The sequence below is a fragment of the Oncorhynchus mykiss genome, chromosome 22 (assembly GCF_057628025.1).
Source record: "Oncorhynchus mykiss isolate SJ-2025 chromosome 22, ASM5762802v1, whole genome shotgun sequence".
Lineage (NCBI taxonomy): Eukaryota > Metazoa > Chordata > Actinopteri > Salmoniformes > Salmonidae > Oncorhynchus > Oncorhynchus mykiss.
In genome coordinates, this window is record NC_143043.1 from 32,032,393 (window position 1) to 32,055,825 (window position 23,433).

The window sequence follows — 23,433 nt, forward strand, 5'->3', positions numbered from 1 at the left end:
CTGAGCGATGGTAGGCACCAGCAGGCTCGTAAGCATTCATTCAAACAGCACTTTCCTGCGTTTGCCAGCAGCTCTTCGCAATGCTTCAAGCATTGCGCTGTTTATGACTTTATGACTTTATGACTATCAACTCCCGAGATTAGGCTGGTGTAACCGATGTCAAATGGCTAGCTAGTTAGCGGGGTGCGCGCTAATGGTGTTTCAAACGTCACTCACTCTGAGACATGGAGTGGTAGTTCCCCTTGCACTGCATGGGTAACGCTGCTTCGAGGTTGGCTGTTGTCAATGTGTTCCTGGTTCGAGCCCAGGTAGGAGCAAGGAGAGGGACGGAAGCTATACTGTTACACTGGCAATACTAAAGTGCCTATAAGAACATCCAATAGTCAAAGGTATATCAAATACAAATCGTATAGAGAGAAATAGTCCTATAATTCCTATAATAACTACAACCTAAAACTTCTTACCTGGGAATATTGAAGATTCATGTTAAAAGGAACCACCAGCTTTCATGTGCTCTCATGTTCTGAGCAAGGAACTTAAACGTTAGCTTTCTTACATGGCACATATTGCACTTTTACTTTCTTCTCCAACACTTAGTTTTTGCATTATTTAAACCAACTTGAACATGTTTCATTTTTTATTTGAGCCTAAATTGATTTTATTGATGTATTACATTAAATTAAAATAAGTGTTCATTCAGTATTGTTGTAATTGTCATTATTACAAATGAAATAAAAAATCAGCCAATTTTTAATCGGTATAGGCTTTTTTGATCCTCCAATAATCGGTATCGGCGTTGAAAAATCATAATCGGTTGACCACTAGAAGGGGTCAGATGTATACAGAATGGTGTCGTCTGCATAGAGGTGGATCAGAGAATCACCAGCAGCAAGAGCGACATCATTGATATATACAGAGAAAAGAGTCGGCCCGAGAATTGAACCCTGTGGCACCCCCATAGACTGCCATAGGTCCGGACAACAGACCATCCGATTTGACACACTGAACTCTATCTGAGAAGTAGTTGGTGAACCAGGAGAGGCAGTCATTTGAGAAACCAAGGCTATTGAGTCTGCCGATAAGAATGCAGCGATTGACAGAGTCAAAAGCCTTGGCCAGGTCTATGAAGGACGGCTGCACAGTACTGTCTTTTATCGATGGCAGTTATGATGTTGTTTAGGACCTTGAGAGTGGATGAGGTGCACCCATGACCAGCTCGGAAACCAGATTGCACAGTGGAGAAGGTACGGTGGGATTCAAAATGGTCGGTGATCTGTTTGTTAACTTGGCTTTTGAAGATTTTATAAAGGCAGGGCAGGATGGATATAGGTCTATAACAGTTTGGGTCTAGAGTATCTCCCCCTTTGAAGAGGGGAATGACCGCGGCAGCTTTCTAATCTTTAGGGATCTCAGATAATACGAAAGAGGTTAAATAGGCTAGTAATAGGGGTTTCAACAATTTTGCCGGATGATTTTAGAAAGAGAAGGTCCAGATTGTCTAGCCCAGGTGATTTGTAGGGATCCAGATTTTGCAGCTCTTTCAGAACATCAGCTGTCTGGATTTGGTTGAAGGAGAATCGGTGGTGGGGCTTGGGCATGTTGCTGCAAGGAGTGCTGAGATTTTGAAGGGGTAGCCAGGTGGAAAGCATGGCCAGCCATAGAAAAATGCTTTTTGAAATGATCGATTATCGTAGATTTATCGGTGGTGAGGCTTTCCTGTCCTCAGTGCAGTGGGCAGCTGGGAAACTGGAAAATATACTAACTGACTGAGTATATTGGTTCCTGACTTCCCTGAAAAGTTGCATATCGCGGGGGCTATTCGATGCTAATGCTGAACGACACAGGATGTTTTTGTGCTGATCAAGGACAGTCAAGCCTGGGGTGAATAAAGGCTATATCTGCTATTAGCTCTACATGTTTTGAATGGGGCATGCTTATTTAAGATGGTGAGGAAAGCACTTTTAAAGTGCAACCAGGCATCCTCTACTGACGGGATGAGGTCAATATCCTTCCAGGATACCCGGGCCAGGTCTATTAGAAAGGCCTGCTCGCTGAAGTGTTTTAGGGAGCATTTGACAGTGATGAGGGGTGGTCGTTTGACCGCGGACCCATGCAATGAGGTAGTGATTGCTGAGATCCTGGTTGAAGACAGCAGGGGCGTATTTAGTGGGTAAGTTAGTCAGGATGGTATCTAAGGCCGGGGTAGGGGTAGCCAGGTGGAAAGCATGGCCAGCCGTAGAAAAATGGTTACGCCCATGGTTACGGATTTAGGGTTGTACCTGGGAGGTTCCTTGATAATTTGTGTGAGATTGAGGGCATCTAGTTTAGATTGTAGGACGGCCGGGGTGTTAAACATTTCCCAGTTTAGGTCACCTAACAGTACGAACTCTGAAGATGGATGGGGGGGAAATCAATTCACATATGGTGTCTAGGGCACAGCTGGGGGCTGAAGGGGGTCTATAACAAGCGACAATGGTGAGAGACTTGTTTCTGGAAAGGTGGATTTTTAAAAGTAGAAGCTCGAATTGTTTGGGCACAGACCTGGATAGTAAGACACAACTTTGCAGGCTATCTCTGCAGTAGATTGCAACTCCGCCCCCCTTGGCAGTTCTATCTTGTCAGAAAATGTGGGGATGGAAATTTCAGGATTTTTGGTGGCCTTCCTAAGCCAGGATTCAGACATGGCTAGGACATCCGGGTTGGCAGAGTGTGCTAAAGCAGTGAATAAATCAAACTTAGGGAGGAGGCTTCTGATGTTAACATGCATGAAACCAAGTCTTTTATGGGTATTGAAGTCAACATGAGAGCGCCTGGGGAATGGGATTGGTGCTGGGGGCTGCAGGGCCTGGGTTAACCTCTACATCACCAGAGGAACAGAGGAGGAGTAGGATAAGGGTACGGCTAAAGGCTATAAGAATTTGTCGAACAAAGAGTAAAAGGAGCAGATTTCTGGGCGTGGGAGAATAAATTCAAGGCATAATGTGCAGACAAGGGTATGTTAGGATGTGAGTACAGTGGATGTAAACCTAGGCATTGCGTGACGATGAAAGCGGTTTTGTCTCTAGAGGCACCAGTTAAGCCAGGTGAGGTCACCGCATGTGTGGGGGGTGGAACAAAGGGGCTAACTAGGGCATATTGGGCTGGGCTGTGGGCTCTACAGTGAAATAAGACAATCACTAACCAAAACAGCCATGACAAGGCATATAGACATTAGGGAGAAGCATGTGTAGCCGGGTGATCATAGGGTCCAATGAGTAGCAATAGATTATTCAGGGAGACGATTTCAGTAGTTTCTACTATGCTAGGCGAGCCAGCGGGCCGGGGCTAGCAGATGGGCCTCTGGTGACGTCGCAACGGAAGAGACTGATTGAAAACCCCTCGGAAGATTACGTCAGCAGACCAGTCATGATGAATCGGCATGGCTCCGTGTCGGCAGTAAGTAGGCCAGGCCAATTGGCAGAAGAGGTATTGTAGCCCAAGAATTGGCTGGTGGACCTCTTCGGCTAGCCGGGAGATGGGCCTAGCTCAAGGCTAGCTCAAGGCTAACTGGTGCTTGCTTCGGGACAGTGATGTTAGCCAGGAGTATCCACACGGATTGCATCTAGCTAGCTGCGATGAGCCGGTGTAAAAGTTCAGAGCTTGCAGTAGGAATCCGGAGATGTGGTAGAGAAAAAGCAGTCCGATATGCTCTGGGTTGATATCGCTCTGTGCAGACTGGCAGGTATTGACCGAGCTAAGGCTTGCTGTTGTCCGAGTTAACGGTGAAGACCGCTAGCAGTGGCTAACTGACTAGTAGCTAGTTAGCTGGCTAGCTTCTGATGGGGGTTCCGATTCTAAAGTATTAAAATAGCAGATCCTTATCACATTGGGTGAGGCTGGTTGCAGGAGAGTATATTTAGTACGTAGATGGAAAGTAGATTTAATATATACGAAAAAACTATATTTACTTGAGACAAGACAACACACACTTCCGACTGCTACGCCATCTTGGATTAATAATGTGCGCCGCGCCCCATGGGTCTGCTGGTCGCAGCCGGCTGCGACAGAACCTGGATTCGAACCCAGAATCTCTAGTGGCACAGCTAGTGCTGCGATGCAGTGTCTTTTTTAGACCACTGTACCACTCGGGAGGCCCTACTGATGTTTAAAGGGATATCGGTGAACAAATGCCTTGGTCAAGGCTATGATGGCGCCCGTGCAGTGAGTGGAGTTTACTCAGGTGTTCAAAAGCCCATATCAGACCGATACCCTAATGCTTCTTAGGTAGGTCTTTATGAGTTCAAGGTTTTAGTTTAGAAAACGATCTCTCCGCAGAAGTGACAGTTACAGGGATGGTAAAAACAGCTTGTTGTAGCAACATCAGGGAAACCTGGCAGAAGGGTGCTTCAAATACAAATTCCGCAACGTCTTTAATTGAGCCTCATTCTTAATGGACGGCCTCAACACGTTACGAAAAGAGATGAACTGTATAGGAAGCTCTGGGGACAGGTAGTCTGGATACTGGACAGCCAATAAATTGGCAGATTCAAACAGATCTTTAGCGGATAACAGTTATTGAAAAAAGGGATTTCGTTCATACTGGTGAACCGGCGTTTGAGTTCTGTGGTTGCAATATCAACAGTCCCTTATCTCTGGTATACACTATGTGTACAAAATATTATGAACACCTGCTCTTTCCATGACAGACTGACCAGGTGAAAGCTATGATCCCTTATTGATGTCACTTGTTAAATCCACTTCAATCAGTGTAGATGAAGGGGAGGAGTCCGGTTAACAAAATTATTTCTAAGCCTTGAGACAATTGAGACATGGATTGTGTATTTGTACCATTCAGAGGGGGAATGGGCAAGACAAAATATTTAAGTACCTTTTGAACGGGGTATAGAGTAGGTGCCAGGTGCACCTGTTTGTGTCAAAAACACTGCAGGGTTTTTCATCCTGATTAGCTTTCTGTGTGTATCAAGAATGGTCCACCACCCAAAGGACATCCAGCCAACTTGACACAACTGTCAGAAGCATTGGGGTTAACATGGGCCAGCATCTCTGTGGAATGCATTCGACACCTTGTAGAGTCCATGCCCTGACGAATTGAGGCTGTTCTGAGGGCAAAAAAGGGTGGATGCAACTCAATATTAGGAATGTGTTCTTAATGTTTGTACACTCAGTGTATATTGGCATGCATCAAATCAAATTGTATTTGTCACATGTTGAATACAACAGGTGTAGACTTCACAGTGAAATGCTTACATTACAAGCCATTGACCAACAATGTAGATTAAGAAAAATAAGTGTTAAGAATGTATTTACTAAAATAAACTGATGTAAAAAATTAATTAAATAAAATACTTAAAAAATATATAATTAAAGAGCAACAATAAAATAAGTAACGAGGCTATATACAGGGGGTACCAGTTCAGAGTCAATTTGCAGGGGCACAAGGTAATTGTGCCTCTGCAAATTAGTCAAGGTAATTGAGGTAATATAAGGTGATAATAAACAGAGTAGCAGCAGCATAAAAATGGTGGGGGGGGGGTCAATGCAAATAGTCTGGGTAGCCTTTTGGACCTAGACTGTGCTCCGGTACCACTTGCCGTGTGGTAGCAGAGGGAACAGTATATGACTAGGGTGGCTGGAAGGCTTTTTAGGGCCAAGCAGTTGCGATGGTGCAGCTGTAGAACTTTTTGAGGACCCATGCCACATTTTTTCAATCTCCCGAGGGGGAATAGGCGTTGACGTGCCCTCTTCATGACGGTCTTAGTGTGTTTGGATCATGATAGTTCATTGGTGACGTGGACAAGCTCTCAACCTGCTCCACTACAGCCCCATCGATGAGAATGGGTGCGTGCTTGGACCTACTTTTTTTTTCCTGTAATCCACGATCATCTCCTTTTGTTTTGATCGTGTTGAGGGAGAGGTTGTTTTCCTGGCACCACACTGTCAGATCTCATCATTGTCTGTGATCAGGTCTACCACTGTTGTCGTCTGCAAACTTGATGATGGTGTTGGAGTCGTGCTTGGCCATGCAGTCATAGGTGAACAGGGAGTACAGGAGGGGACTGAGCACTCGCCCCTGAGGGGCCCCTGTGTTGAGGATCAGCATGGCAGATGGGTTGTTACCTGTTTAGTCCCATGGTCCTTAGCTTAGTGATGAGCTTTGAGGACACTATCGTGTAGAAGGCTGAGCTGTAGTCAATGAATAGCATTTTCACGTAGGTGTTCCTTTTGTCCAGGTGGGAAAGGCAGTGTGGAGTGCAATCGAGATTGCGTCATCTGTGGATCTGTTGGGGCGCTATGCAAATTGGAGTGGGTCTAGGGTTTATGGGATAATGGTGTTGTGAGCCTTGACCAGCCTTTCAAAGCACTTCATGGCTACAGACTTGAGTGCTGAGGGTGGTAGTCATTTTGGCAGGTTACCTTGGTGTTCTTGGGCACAGGGACTATGGTGGTCTGCTTGAAACATGTTGGTATTACAGACTCCGTAAGAGACGGGTTGAAAATGTCAGTGAAGGCACTTGCCAGTTGGTCAGCGCATGCTCGTAGTACACGTCCTGGTAATCTGTCTGCGGCCTTGTGAATGTTGACCTGTTTAAAGCTCTTCCTCACATCGGCTACGGAGTGCATGCATGCATCATTCAAGACTAAGTTTTTAAATTGTGTACAGTTTATTAGGTACACCCATCTAGTACTGCGTCAGCCCCCCCCCCCCCCCCCCCTCCCTCCCCCCACTCGTTTTGCCCATCCTAATGTTCAATCGAACAGTAACTGGATGCCTGTTTGCTTGCTTTATATAGCAAGCCATGGCCACGTGACTGTCTGTAGGAGCGAACCATTTCTGTGAGCCTAATGCCCAATAAACAGGCCACTGAGTGTAATACACAATGTCACTGGAAAGACTGTCTGGGTTGGCAATACTCGGAAAACAGAAAACAGTCGGTCCAGCAACCTGGACATTCAGGCCATGTTGAAAACATTTACACACAAAAAATGAGGAGTCTCTCAAATTGGATTTAATTTAATTAAATTTACCTTAAATATTGCAGGCCATTTGTGTAGGCTGTAAGTTCAACAATAAATAGTGGCTGAATTTATCCTCAAGCCGACTACTCTTTTCCTCATTGTTAGGCTATTTGATGTGTAATTTTCATAAAGTTTGTAAATAGCAGCTAAATACGGTAAACTAGTGTTTTGAGGGTGGACTGACTGTTATTTGCCATTAATAGACTGGTTTTACTCACAACAACTTTCTATCCGAACTGGGAGAGAGTGAGAGGACGGCTCATGTCAGGCAGGTTCAGGTAGCCTATAAAAATCTATTGGTAGCTGATTAGTATGCTGTTGCATCGAACATTTATTTTTACAATCTGAAATGTTTGAATTTCCAACTTGATTTACTGAAAAAGTAATTTACATTATTGCCGCCAGCCAACAGTCTAAAAATGGCAGCATTGCGACGCAGTGTATAGCTTTGTGAACTGTTAGACTTAACATGAGGAAATGACGACCAAATAGGCCTACCAATAAACATTTATCCATTGCCCTGGCACCACAGAAAGCCTATCATAGGCATGCAGCCACATAAATGTCAACATTTCAGCATCTTTGACAGCGGTTGGTAGTCTATACTTTGAGTGACTGTCGGAGTCCAGTGCATTACCTGTATACTTTGTTACCTTTTGAGACTTCAAAGGTAACGAAATATCCTGGCAACGCTAACATATGTCATGCAAACTCATTTTTAGTTGGGTTCAAAGGCAAGCCAAAATGTTTTTTTTTTGTATTATGTTATTCGTGGCTCACCTGAAAAGAACCCTGGTTCTCTCTCTCATTCTGTCTCCATTCACTTTCTCTATCCTACTCTAGGTCAGAGGAGAAGGTGACTGTCTATTTCATCAACCGCGATGGGCGGAAGATCACCACTTCGAGTGCCAAGGGCGACAGTCTTCTAGACCTGGTGGTCGAACAAAACCTAGATATTGAAGGTTTTGGTAAGTGTGGTGTACCTAATGCTGTGATGGTCATGAAATCTTGGATGACATAATTGGCCTGCCAAATGACTGCGGTCAGTTTTTTTTTTACACACATTATGCTGTCATAGAATGAAGAGAACTGGCGTCCCAATTCAAGTCAATGATAGCATAATGGGTGGACTGGCGGCCATTGCGAGGAGCAAAGTAGGAAGTGTACCCATTATGTGCTGTGATTCATTGATTCAGACATGACTAAATATTCCATTGCATGAGCCAAATCTGCATAATTTGAATGAACATTATACACTGAACAAAAATATGAATGCAACATGTAAGGTTTTGGTCCCATGTTTCATGAGCTGATATAAAAGATCCCCGAAATGTTCCATATACACAAAATGCTTATTTCTCTCAAATTTTGTGCACAAATTTGTTTTTCCCTATTAGTATTTCTCCTTTGCCAAGATAATCCATCCACCTGACAGCTGTGGCATATCAAAAAGCTGATTAAACAGAATTATCATTACACAGGTGCACCTTGTGCTGGGGACAATAAAGGCCACCGTTTTGTCACACAGCACAATGACACAGATGTCTTAAGTTTTGAGGGAGTGTGCAATTGGCATGCTTACTGCAGAAATGTCCACCTGAGCTGTTGCCAGAGAATGAATGTTCATTTCTCTATCATAAGCCGCCTCCAACGTTGTTTTAGAGAATTTGGCAGTACGTCCAACCGGCCTCTCAACCGCAGACCACATGTATGGCGTTGTGTGGGTGAGAGGTTTGCTGATGTCAATGTTGTGAACAAAGTGCCTCATGGTGGCGGTGAAGATATGGTGTCGGCAGGCATAAGATACGGAGAACAAACACAATTGCATTTTATCGATTGCAGTTTGAATGCACAGAGAGATACCGTGACAAGATCCTGTCTTGCCATTCATCACCTCATGTTTCAGCATGATAATGCATGGCCCCATGTTGCATGGATCTGTACACATTTCCTGGAAGCTGAAAATGTCCCAGTTCTTCCATGGCCAGCATACTCAGACATTTCACCCATTGAGCATGTTGTGATGCTTGGATCGAAGTGTACTACAGCGTGTTCCAGTTCCCGCCAATATCCAGCAACTTCAGACAGCCATTGAAGAGGAGTGGGACAACATTCCACAGACCACAATCAACAGCCTGATCAACTCTATGTGAAGGAGATGTCGCACTGCATGAGGCAAAACACCTACCTTTTTTTTAAAGGTATCTGTGACCAACAGATGCATATCTACAATCCCAGTCATGTGAAATCCATAGATTAGGGCCAATTTAATTTATTTAAATTGACTGATTTTCTTATATAAACTCTAACTCAGTAAAATCTTGGAAATTGTTACATGTTGCGTTTTATATTTTTGTTCAGTACACATTACCATGGAAATTATTGCATCACAATACCAGGCAGCCATTGCGAGTGCACCCATGAGTTTACCAGTCAAATTGCCAGGGTTAGGGGTTCCAAGCCTGTTCTATTCATTCTATTTCGATGTGTGCTGCTGCAGGGAGGGGGCTGTTGCATAGGCAACTGAATACTTGTTTGCTACAACACCTTCCTTGTTTCAGCAAGGAGCAACAAAGTTTCATCACGTTGTTAAGAGTCCATGTTTCCACCGAAACGGACTCAACCACACAAATGCCCAGCCATCCCATCTTCAGTCAGTTTGTTGAACAAAAAATAAACGGTTATGACGGTCTTCATCCACAACCGTCAGTTACACTGTCATACGGTAATTGTGCCAGTGGATTGTGCCAGTGGCTTATGGATACTGTTCGCATCCTGACAATTGCCAATGTGGGTCCATATTTCTGATGCTGTGTTTATTTGATAAGATCCAATATATATTTCCTACAAGAAGCTGATGAAGAAGCCAGAGGATGACATGGCATTATTTCCATATTAGGGCGTGTAGTTAGACTGTCACTCTCTCACCAAGAGTGGCACTTTAACATGCTGCCCAGTTACCTCTGGCACTTCTACTAAATGTTTCCATGGCTTTATATGGATGAGCCCCAGCATCAAGCATTCTATCCAGACAGAGTGAGAGAACCGAGGGAGGGAGGGAAAGAGGCGGTGAGCACAATATGCGTCAGCAACATCACCTTTGATGTTTGCAAGGCTTTCTATCTTTCCCTCTGTTTCTCTGTCCAGCTCATTTCTCCTGCGCATCTGTCCTATTTAGGCATTGACATGATACAATCTGGATCCCTGAAAGAGTGCCATGGTAGAAAGAGGGGGAAAACCTGTCTGGGGTTCTGTCCTCCCCTGCAGATGTCAGGACTCCTCATCCTCCTGTCTAGAGAGAGAGGGGGAGAGAGCAGTAAACGAAGGCCACTGGAGGTCTATTTCTAGTCTCTAGTCTTGGGTGGTATACCCGGGGTATTGGGGGGAAAAGCCATGGGATGGTTTTTCAATACCGCCAAAACTATTTATTTGAATTTTGTAGCTACATTTTAAGTAAATACCAGCAGTCAACTTGTGCAATACGTTAGGGGATGAAGCAGATTGCGTTCTTCATTTCACCTTACCGTAGTTCCCAGTTGAGCCAGTCACGTATCCGCACCCCCCTATCCACATCGATGGGACAGTAGTGGAGAGGGTAGTAAGTTTTAAGTTCCTCGGCGTACACATCACGGACAAGCTGAATTGGTCCACCAACATAGACCGCGTCGTAAAGAAGGCGCAGCAGCGCCTCTTCAACCTCAGGAGGCTGAAGAAATTTGGCTTGTCACCAAAAGCACTCACAAACTTCTACAGATGCACAATTGAGAGCATCTTGTCGGGCTGTATCACCGCCTGGTACGGCAACTGCTCCGCCCACAACCGTAAGGCTCTCCAGAGGGTAGTGAGGTCTGCACAACGCATCACCGGGGCAAACTACCTGCCCTCCAGGACACCTACACCACCCGATGTCACAGGAAGGCCATAAAGATCATCAAGGACAACAACCACCCGAGCCACTGCCTGTTCACCCCGCTATCATCCAGAAGGCGAGGTCAGTGCAGGTGCATAAAAACAGGGACCGAGAGACTGAAAAACAGCTTCTATCTCAAGGCCATCGGACTGTTAAACAGCCACCACTAACATTGAGTGGCTGCTGCCAACACACTGACACTGACTCAACTCCAGCCACTTTAATAATGGGAATTGATGGAAATTGATGTAAAATATATCACTAGCCACTTTATACAATGCTACTTAAAATAATGTTTACATACCCTACATTACTCATCTCATATGTATATGTATATACTGTACTCTGTCATCTACTGCATCGTTATGTAATACATGTGTCACTAGCCACTTTAAACTATGCCACTTTGTTTACATACCCTACATTACTCATCTCATATGTATATACTGTACTCGATACCATCTACTGCATCTTGCCTATGCCGTTCTGTACCATCACTCATTCATATATCGTTATGTAAATATTCTTTATCCCTTTACACTTATGTGTGTATAAGGTATTAGTTTTGGAATTGTTAGGTTAGATTACTCGTTGGTTACTACTGCATTGTCGGAACTAGAAGCACAAGCATTTCGCTACACTCGCATTAACATCTGCTAACCATGTGTATGTGACAAATAAATTTGATTTGACGTGTTTGTGTGTAAATAGCATAACGGGAGAAAGCAGGAGCTGGTGAGTCCATAGTGTTTTATATCTATCTATTGGTGAGTCTTTATTGTGCAACGCACATGAGGTGATAAAGTTACTGAGTGGCGCAGTGGTCTAAGGTGTCGCTACAGCCCCTGATTTGATCTGTATCACAACGTGATCGGGAGTCCCGGGAGTCCCAAAGGGCAGCACACAATTGGCCCAACGTCGTCCGGGTTAGGGCAGGGTTTGGTCGTGGTAGGCCGTCACTGTAAAAAATAATTTGTTATTAACTGACTTGCCTAGTTAAATAAATATATATATTTTTCTGCCAGAAGTCAGAGTTCTGGATGAGTTCTGTACAGCTGACATTTTTTCCTCTGTGCTTTCTACTACTGTTTTTTTCCCCTCCTCCGTTCTTCTCCCATCTGCTTTCTGTACACATGCTGCTCTTCCTTCAGAAAACCATGAATCACAACTTTGTTCATTTGCACAATTTGTCTCGTTCACTTTGGCTTGTAAGTATCCACACTCACTGAAAATTACATTGGGTAGCTACTAGCTATGCTTGTATAACTTGAGCTGGATTTGCCTGTCTTTGCAATTAGTTGGTTAGTTTTAGCTCGTTAGCATTTAGCTAATGGCATCTATGTGATTTGGCTATTACCTGTGCACATTTTTTTAGCATTCTGGTAATAGACGATCAATGGGCTTTTTTTGCGTTGTTTGCGCCCCCTCATTTTATGTATGGGTTGCCCCAGGACTCGAACCCACTACCCTCGCGTTACAAGCGACATGCTCTTGCAGAAGGAAGTCAGTCCCCTGAATGGAATGTGCTTTTGATAGGCTGAACTGATTTTTGTAGTGTTTCTGGGCAGGTCCGTGGGTTGGGCTGATGTAAAGCTTTCTCACAACCTCTCACCTCTTCCTCTCTCCTCACAGTATAAACTGTTCCATGCATTAGAGTAGACATTAATCCAGTGCCTTCAGAACTTCATCCTTACATATCCTATTTTTTTTTAATCTCCTGACATCCTCAGCTGGAATGATACCCCTTTATGTGCTAGGCCTTACATATCTCTCTCTCTCTGCAGGTTAAAGGTAATACGATGTGTACGTCCTGTGGTTTCAATCATATGAACGGAAAGTCAGTGAAGTACTTCCCCTCTAGGACTGGGCTGTTTTCTACTGATAGATCCTGATATACATCATCCCTTAACAGTTTGATTTTAAATGTGTGTTCCCCAGGTGCGTGTGAGGGGACCCTGGCCTGTTCCACCTGTCATGTGATCCTGGATCAGAAGGTGTACAACCAGCTGGGGCCCATCACTGATGAGGAGAATGATATGCTGGACCTGGCCTTTGGCCTCACTGATACGTGAGTCACACACATACACACACATTCCAAAACACACATTGGCGGGAAGATGATTCTGGCCTATTAAAGGCCTCACAGACAAATGAGTGACACGCTTGCTGATGCATACACATCACATAGTATGTACTCTCTCCCACACATAGAACACCCATGTACATGTTGAGCCTGGCCCACAGCTTAACCTGCTGATAAATCACATTATTTCATGCAGGCTTCCAGCCAATAGAGATCAAGAGGTTCAGTTGCCGGGTGAGATGAGCAGATTAAAGATAACCACAGTTTGATTAATTTAAGATAATTGTTTCTTTCCAATTCACTTCACATTAGAATATAATTAGTTAGGTATGAAAAGGGTACTAATTCCCCTCAGGTGACAAATCAAATCAGTATGATTATAATGCATATCAAATGTGTGTTTTCTCCCTCACATGTGCTCTGTCTCAGCAACCTTGTATTTGAGACTCTTGTTTGTCTATAACATTTAACCTGGTCAAGACCAGAGTTTTCCCCTGGCTGACCTTTAACATATCTAACATGATTCTCTGGAACACATCAATACCAGATACTGACTGTGGGTTTCTCTACTAATGAGGATGTGCTTCTCCCACATGGCTCCCATCCCAGTTTAAAACAAACAGTTTACACAGTAACTCACACATTTGGAATGATAACATAACATCTTACGTAAGGTCTATTCACATGTGAATGTGAACATAGTGTATGTGTGATATATTTTTTTATTATTAACCCCTCCACCACAGACTTTTAAGACTTGGTGTTTGCTTTAACTGTCTGTAGCATCAAATTAGATGTTTGTAGATTTTTATTTTATAAATGATTTTGTCACAAAGTGCATGAGACCAGCCTGGGCCTTAACCACAAAAGAGCCAAACCAGGTGCTAGTGGGAAGGGAATAGATTTGACAACATGGTTCCCTGTTAATAAAGTGTGTCTAATGACCTTGTCCCTGTACCTGCTGTCTGCCGTCCTGCAGGTCTCGTCTGGGTTGTCAGGTCTGCCTATCCAGAGATCTGGAGGGCATAACGGTCCGTGTGCCAGACCGGGTGAACGACATGCGGCGGTCTGATGATACTGGACCTACACTGTAAAGCATCTTGTTGTTTTTACAGTATTATACAAAACTAACAGTAAAGTACTATATTAATGATTAATTGCCCTAAATCTAAATGCAAGCTGGGTGGTTTTAGGCGTAACTGATTAATTGATACCTTACAATTCCTAAGAAACTTAGTTTAACAGTACATTCCTGTTAAAAAGTGCTATATTTCCAATGGTTCTGTAATTCCACCCCACAGAATACTGTACCCTTCCCTGTAGTGGGTTCATGGTATTGTTGTTTTCATTAACATATTATGAGGTGTGCCTTGTAAGAGGCTGCATTTGTTCCACCGGTTAGTGAGAGTGAGGTACCAATTTAACTGATACAGTGGTAGCAGTGCCTCAACAATTGAATGTGCATACAGTAAGGGACAGATTGGAGTGGCAGCAAGTGTTAAACCTTTAATGGTTTAGTATTTGCCATGTTCTTTGGTCTGTTTTGCCCTGCATTCACTGCCAGTTTAGAAGCCTTTGTTAAGGCCTCTAGAAGTGCAAGTGATATACAGTACCAGTCAAAAGTTTGGACACACCTACTCATTCAAGGGTGTTTCTTTATTTTTACTATTTTATACATTGTAGAATAATAATGAATACATAAAAACTATGAAATAACACATATGGAATCATGTAGTAACCAAAAAAGTGTTAAATATATCAAAATATATTTTATATTTGACATTCTTTAAAGTAGCCACCCTTTTCCTTGATGACAGCTTTGCACATTCTTGGCACTCTCAACCAGCTTCATGAGGTAGTCACTTGGAATGCATTACAATTAACAGGTGTGCCTTGTTAAAAGTTAAACAGTTTTCTTATGGAATATCTACATAGGCGTACAGAGGTCCATTATCAGCAAACATCACTCCTGTGTTCCGCTAGTAACCTACAGTAAATAGCTAGTAACCTACAGTAAATAGCTAGTAACCTACAGTAAATAGCTAGTAAGCGAATGTCAAGTTTTGTTTATAGATAAAATATTTTGTATTGTTGAAATGCTGAAATAAAATAGTTTTCCTAATTATTATGATCAATGCATCCACTCTATATATTATTTCTTACCGTCATTTTACCTTGTCATTCCACCTTGTCACCCACGTTCAGGTAGGCCTAAGCTATAATACTAACTTTACAAAACATTTCACATTTATAATCTCTAACATTCTGAGCGTTCTTCCTCTGTGTTCAGCATCTCTACACTGTTGCACTCTTCTCATTTTGTCAGACTCCTCCTTTACCCCCTGAGAAATGTGTGTTATGTTGCCTCTGCTTTCCCCTAGTTCTAATTGAGACATAACTCAAAGATGGATCGTGTGGAATGTGTTGTCAGGCTCAGAGGGGTTATTAGTGGGAGCAGTGGAAAAGAAGTGGCTTCGACACAGTCACTCATCTGAGGTGTCTCTCAGTGATGATGTCATATTTGTTCTGAGAGAGAGCTGCTGACAAACACATCAATCAACCGTCACTGAGAGAGAGGGAGGGAGGGGAGAGACCGGAGTAAAGGTGTGAGAAAGGGGAAGACGGCAAAGGTATGGACAAAGGGGTTAGGTGACTAGGGTAGAAGGAGATGTGTGAGGACAGGGTAGACAAATGGAAACGTAGAGAGAGGCTAGTAAAGAGGTAGCAACGTCAGGGGAGGGGTGAGATGAGGGTTCATGGGTAGGTACAAGTGGAAGGAAATATAGGTTAAACATATTCATACATGAGTCAGAATGGAATAGGGAAGATTGATTTACAGTTGAAGTCGGAAGTTTACATACACCTTAGCCAAATGCATTTCAACTCAGTATTTCACAATTCGTGACATTTAATCCTAGTAAAAATTCCCTGTCTTAGGTCAGTTAGGATCACCACTTTATTTTAAGAATGTGAAATGTCAGAATAGGAGAGAATTATTTATTTCAGCTTTATTTCTTTCATCACAGTCGGTCAGACTTTTACATTCAAATCAAAGTTTGTCATGTGCGCCGAATACAACAGGTATTAATATTAAGGTATTGCCTTACAGTGAAATGCTTATTTACAGCCTCTAACCAATAGTGCAAAAAGGTATTAGGTGAACAATGGGTAAGTAAAGAAATAAAAAGACAGGCTATATACAGTAGCGAGGTTACATACAGACACCGGTTAGTCAGGCTGATTGAGGTAGTATGTACATGTAGATATGGTTAAAGTGACTGCATATATGATGAACAGAGAGTAGCAGTTGAGTAAAGAGGGGTTGGCGAGTGGTGGGACACAATGCAGATAGCCCGGTTAGCCAATGTGCTTGAGCACTGGTTAGTATTTGGTAGCATTGCCTTTTAAATTGTTTAACGTGGGTCAAATGTTTCAGGTAGCCTTCCACAAGCTTCCCACAATAAGTTGGGTGAATTTTGGCCCATTCCTCCTGACAGTAATTGAGTCAGGTTTGTAGGCCTCCTTGATCACACACGCCTTTTCAGTTCTGCCCACAAATATTCTATAGTATTGAGGTCAGGGCTTTGTGATGGCCACTCCAATACCTTGACTTTGTTGTCCTTAAGCCATTTTGCCACAACTTTGGAAGTATGCTTGGTGTCATTGTCCATTTGGTAGACCCATTTGCGACCAAGCTTTAACTTCCTGACTGATGTCTTGAGATGTTGCTTCAATATATCCACATAATTTCCCTCTCTCATGATGCCATCTATTTTGTGAAGTGCACCAGTCCCTCCTGCAGCAAAGCACCCCCACAACATGATGCTGCCACCCCGTGCTTCACGGTTGGGATGGTGTTTTTTGGCTTGCAAGCATCCCCCTTTTTCCTCCAAACAGAACAATGGTCATTATGGCCAAACAGTTCTATTTTTGTTTCATCAGACCAGAGGACATTTCTCCAAAATGTACAATCTTTGTCCCCATGTGCAGTTGCAAACCGTAGTCTGGCTTTTTTATGGCAGTTTGGAGCATTGGCTTCTTCCTTGCTGAGCGGCCTTTCAGGTTATGTCGATATAGGACTCGTTTTACTGTGGATATAGATACTTTTGTACCCGTTTCCTCCAGCATCTTCACGAGGTCCTTTTGCTGTTGTTCTGGGATTGATTTGCACTTTTCGCACCAATGTATGTTCATCTCTAGGAGACTGAACGCGTCTCCTTCCTGAGTGGTATGACGGCTGCGTGGTCCCATGGTGTTTATACATGCGTACTATTGTTTGTACAGATGGACTTGGTACCTTCAGGCGTTTGGAAATTGCTCTCAAGGATGAACCAGACTTGTGGAGGTCTACAATATTTTTTCTGAGGTCTTGGCTGATTTCTTTTGATTTTCCCATGATGCCAAGCAAAGAGGCACTGAGTTTGAAGGTAGGCCTTGAAATACATCCACAGGTACACCTCCAATTGACTCAAATTATGTCAATTAGCCTATCAGAAGCTTCTAAAGCTGTGACATAATTTTCTGGAATTTTCCAAGCTTTAAAGGCACAGTCAACTTAGTGTATGTAAACTTCTGACCCACTGGAATTGTGATACAGTGAAATATTCTGTCTGTAAACAATTAATTGTGTCATGCACAAAGTAGATGTCCTAACTGACTTGCCAAAACTATAGTTTTTTTAACAAGAAATTTGTGGAGTGGTTGAAAAACGAGTTTTAATGACTCCAACCTAAGTGTATGTAAACTTCAGACTTCAAGTGTGTGTGTGTGTGTGTGTATTGAAAATTGATTTGGTACTGTCACTTATGCTCCCTCTCCGGCCTCTAGGTCACCAGGCTGCTCCTTATGGCGCACACCTGTCACCATCGTTACGCGTACCTGCGCGTCGTCAGACTCACCTGGACTCCATCACTTCCTTGATTACCTGCCCTATATATGTCACTCCCTTTGGTTCATCCCCCAGGCGTCATTGTTTCTGTTTCATGTCTGTGTTTTTCTTGGTTTGTATTATGTTCTGTTTATTTTATTACAACACTCACTCCCTGAACTTGCTTCTCGACTCTCAGCGCACATCATTACAGGTGCTAAGGAGGGAAGGACATGAGTCATAGTCTTTGAGGTACTTTAATAAAGACATCTCTTTGCCATTCCTAGAACAGAATAATCCTTTACAATGTGGACTGGTCTGTACATTGTAACAAATTACTTTGTTTAGGCACAACAACACTGTTATTCTGTAGATCCCTTTCCATCCTGAACTGTACCAAAGGTTGGAGTGCAGATTCCTCTCTGTCAGAAGTAAAGGATTATTGGAGGCTGTGCAGCACTGTTATCATTATATTGTACTGTAGCTACAGATTTAGGATCTTAATTTGACCAGTTTCTCCCAGCAGGAAAATAATCCTGCAGCAACAGGAAGTGTTAATTAATTTACATTTTTGTAGAGGTTGATACATTATTTGTTAGGGCAGATCAAGTCTAAAAATTGTAAAGTGTAAATTGCAAACTTTAGAAGCTTTTTAAACCTTGAATACACTAAAAGTGATCAAATGAAGATCCTACACCTGTAAGTGGATGCCTTGACACAAATGTAAAGTAAACACAGAACCTTGTGTAACTGAAGAGTTCCCCCTGAGTTAGGGTTCAAAGGTCAGCATAATAATAGCCACCCACTCTTGTGGAGTCTGGACACACTCACCTCCATCACATATCTGACACACACACTGTTCCATCTCTCCCTCGCAAGACCCATTGTCTGCATCTAGTGGTCACAGGGTTCTCTGGAAACTGGTTAGGTCTTTGTTATGGTCTTGAAGTTACATAAGTGTGTGCATGCGTGAAAGTGCAGGTCATAAAAGGTTTAGTAGGTAATTGGAAGAACCGTCCATTCTAAGTTGTAAATCACACACAGGTAAACACAGGAAGAGGGAGGAGACTGTGTCAAAAGTTAGGGTTGTCTTGTGCTCTTGGAACGGCTAACCATGAATGCGGTGTTATAAAGGTGTGTGTGTGTGTGCGCACAGACGGACAGGGTCCAGGGGTATGTGAGCACACAAGTCTTTGAAGTTTCCAGGACATGTTCAGAACACAGCGAGATCAGATGGGTTTCCGGGGACCTGTTCAGAACACAGCAAGATCAGACAGGGTTTCCGGGGACCTGTTCAGAACACAGCATGATCAGACAGGGTTTCCGGAGACCTGTTCAGAACACAGCAAGATCAGACAGGGTTTCCGGGGACCTGTTCAGAACACAGCAAGATCAGACAGGGTTTCCGGGGACCTGTTCAGAACACAGCAGAGGCCAGTTGCCAAGAATGTACCCCACTGAGTACAGAGACATCCGTGTCACTGAGTACAGAGACATCCTTGTCACTGAGCGTTCCAGAAACGTTGGATCAACCCAGATTTCCATCACTGCTTGGCTGCTCTTCTGAGACTATGTGGCTAGTCCTGTCTTCCGCTCTCATCTGCCCATAACCATCTCTGACTCGCAAAGTCTTGTGTCCACCTCAGGTTCAACTCCTGGGGATTTGGTGTCCCGATACATTTTTCCAAGGCCTGTCATTTTGCGGTATTTGGACACAAAGATCTCAAAACCCCTTCAGAAAATGACAAGTTTATCTCTTAATAATATGGTATTGCCTTACATTTTTGTTTTAATACCTAAAGTGACCAGCCTGTAAGAATCGCCTCTATGGCATTTAACTTGGTCTGAAAACTATCAGAAATAGTAGTTCTATCTCCTTTTTTTTGACAAAAGTATGATTGTAAAAGTGATAACTAGTCCAGTTTATACTCAATGACTGCAATAATAAATATCACTAGTTTTAACATATTTAGAATGATATAATATGACACATATTGTCATTATCTCTTCCCTAAATTAACATCACATGCTGGGTCCCACAGCACATTAAGTAGTGGGTGACTCATGCCTGCTTCTCATTGTAACAGTGTAACACACCAATATGTGTGTCAGACAAACAACAGCTGGGAGATTTATCTGGATTTCTGTGCAGGGAGGTAACATGTTATTCCGCGTGGGTCAAGAGTGCAAAATGAGGGGAAAATACTGTTAATGGCTGTTTTGACTGGGATTTGTAAGAGAGCCAGATAGTATCAACTGTGACTTCATCAGAGAGGGCCGTGAGCCAGCCAAGACACCTCACTGAGCAGCTCTGAACCCCCACCACCATCCTCTTAACTGGACCCAATCAAAACAAAAAGCAAATTCACTGTCTCCAAGGAAAACAGAGAGGAACCGGGCGTGTTGGCTGCACCTGAGCTACGAGCAACGTCCCCCATAAGAATCCACAAACCCAGAGTGGAAAGAGTGTAGATAGGCGAGAGTTGCTGTCAAAATACAACCGCACAGATGCTCAGTGCCTCAGTGAATCGTTACAGGGTGGAGAGTTCAACGGCTCATTATATTACCTTGGAATTCAACAATGGTGCCAATCAGAGGATATTGTTAATAAGTGTGTCTGTATGGATGGGGTAGCCACTCTTGCGTGATGAGAAACATTGCCAGAGACCTGACAACTTTCGTTAGCTCTCCAGTCCCCAAGCTAATGTAGGCTTTAGCCCAGCTGGCCAACACAGTCTTATGACGTGCAAGAGACCAGGGTTTAGGCCCAGGTGGTAACATAAAGCTGCACAGGGACCTTGTCAGAAGCCCTGTCATGACTCTGGCACATTCTGTCCTCTCCAAGGGCTCACAGTGTCAGGGACAGTAGATCACTCACGTTTATTGCAGATTGTTAGAGCCTCCCCTCTCCAAAATGTGACTTCTGAGGCCGGTTTAACTTAACAGACTCCCAACGCATCAACAACATAGCTTCAAGGGTCAAACTTTATAGTTTGTGTTTCTAAAGAAAATGCTCTTGTACTAGCAGTGAATTCTAATGCGGTATGTTCTAGATAACGAGGGCCATGAGATTTTCTTAACCCCCCTAGTTATAACTACTAATAACTCCATCAAGCTCCCTCACAAAAACACCTGATTACTAAACCAACCATTCCTGCTTGTACTACTTCCCCCACCTAGTTTAGCACCTCTGCAGAGGTACTAGAAGCAGGCCGAATCAGTTGACTTCAAAATCCATCTAGTAGGCTTTACCTGACTCCTGACCTGAGAAATGCACAGAGCTTGTGTCAAAGATGATCTATTATATTGACAAGATGGTCCCGTGATCAGGTGGGAGCATTCTAGCCAATGAGTAGGCAGATATGCATGTGAATAACAGGCACAACTCTGATATGAAGTCAGTTTTTTTTCAAAGTTGCCAAAATGCCACCTGCATCCACTTTTACATTAGTCCATTCTTAACAACCTAATAATCATTACGAAACCTATTCGATCAAATAAGCATCAAATTATCAATAAAACATTTTTGCTGACCAAATTGGACGATCTCATTGACCTCCATACAAATATTCCTCACTTTATGGTCTTATTTTCGTGGACCCCTCTCGCTTCGCCTCTTTCTCTCTGGTGTTAACTTGGGTCAACCTGTGTCAACCTTGGTCATGTGGGCCAGCATATAGTACCTTTTAGATTAGCGACTTAACACTTCATACTGGTGGAGTCATGCTAAAGTAGGGTCATCAAAGAGGGGACACCACTGGTGACAAAGTGTGTGTGTGTGAGAGAGCAGGACCTGCAAACACAGAAATTGGTATAATCCTGAGAGTCAAAGTAGCTGTTAGATTTGACATATTTCCTATTCACAGCAACTGCTGATCATGTTACAAAAGCCTTTTTATTTTGTCCTTCTATAATTGGAGAGAAAAACCTTTATCAAAATTCTACCACAGACTAGTGAAGATTGGCGGCACGTTTTATGATATCACAGCTTGTAGTGTTTATAAGTCTCTCAATCACCATAACAATAATATAAAAAATCTGAATATTTATGTTAATAATCAGCATCCAGCCCTACACAACACGTGCACATGTGCAGTCTCTCTCACACACACCCTTTGAGACAGGTCCAGGAAGGTGGGCCAAACCCATGGGGTTCATGGCTCTGCTTCCATTACATAATTAGCTGTGTTTGGACTCTGTCTCCCTGTCTGTCTGACTAACTCTAACTCTAACAGACTCTAACTAACTCTAACTCTAACAGACCTGTCTGTCCTCTGAGAAGCAGCACCTCGGTGTGAGTGTGTGCATGTGTGTGTGGACTCTGTCTCTACCAGACCTGTCAGTCTATCCTCTTAGACCCAGACCTACATCACTCTGACACCAGAGACCATTACAGATGAGTTATTCATGGGAAATGTGATGTTTACATCGCACTGTGAGTTTGATGATTAATGCTAAACAGGTGTAAAGAGTTTACATTTGAACACTAATACAGTACTGTGCTTTTAGTATGATACAGTGTTCTACTTTATCAGTTCTGCAGGGTCGTTCTGCAGAACGTCACAAAAGAAGGCACAAAATAATAGAGAACCAGAAATTCAGAATGCTTGCCTTTTTTTTAATTTACAAAAACTCCAGCCACCCAAGTCAGACGGTTCTTTGTGCTACCAGACAGCATGCGATTCTGATGCACCAAGTTTGGAACCAACAGGACCTTGAACAGCTTCTACCCCCAAGCCATAAGACTGCTAAATAGATAGTTATATAGTTAAAGCTGCAATATGTAACTTGTCAAGAACTGCAATGCTGCTGGGTTTTCCACACTCAACAGTTTCCCATGTGTATCAAGAATGGTCCACCACCCAAAAGAAATCCAGCCAACTTGACACAGCTGTGGGAAGCGTTGGAGTCAACATGGGCCAGCATCCATGTGGAATGCGTTCAGTAGCCTGTATAGTCCATGCCCTGACAAATTGAGGCTGTTCTGAGGGAGATGGGGGTGCAGCTCAATATTAGGAAGGTGTTCTTAATATTTGGTATACTCAGTGTATGCATGCAACCTTTAAAGCTGCAATCTGTAACTTTTTGGGTGGCCCGACCAAATTCACATAGAAATGTGTGTTATATATCTAAGAAGCAGTAGATCTGTTCTATGTGCGCTATTTCTATGCTTCCCGTTCTTAAATTTTGTTTTTGCATCTTTCGATTTTGTACACCAGCTTCAAACAGCTGAAAATACAATATTTTTGGCCAAGGAAAATATATTTCACAGTGGTGGTACATTGATTCTCTACGAAATACTTGCTTGTTTTGTCACAAATCCTGATCATTCATTTTCATAAGCATTAGACATCAGATATACAGGTAACTGCCAAAATACCAACATAAAGTGTCTTAATAGGGCGTTGGGGCACCACAAGCTGCCAGAACAGTTTCATTGCACCTTGGCATAGATTCTACAAGTGTCTGGAACTATATTAGAGGGATGTGACACCATTTTTCCATGAGATATTCCATCATTTGGTGTTTTGTTGATGGCCACCGCTCCAGAATCTC

The 23,433-nt window shown here is 43.1% G+C and overlaps 1 protein-coding gene across 1 annotated transcript in view; it reads left to right on the forward strand.

Annotated features, from left to right (window-relative positions):
* Window positions 1-15,550, forward strand: part of LOC110501656 (adrenodoxin-like) — a 32,847-nt gene extending 17,297 nt beyond the window's left edge. The window contains exons 3-5 of the mRNA XM_090215849.1: window positions 7,861-7,985; window positions 12,866-12,995; window positions 13,990-15,550. Coding sequence (XP_090071975.1) covers window positions 7,861-7,985; window positions 12,866-12,995; window positions 13,990-14,104 — 370 coding nt within the window. The 3' untranslated portion in view covers window positions 14,105-15,550. The remainder of the gene's footprint in view (window positions 1-7,860; window positions 7,986-12,865; window positions 12,996-13,989) is intronic.
* The last annotated feature ends 7,883 nt before the right edge of the window (window positions 15,551-23,433 follow it).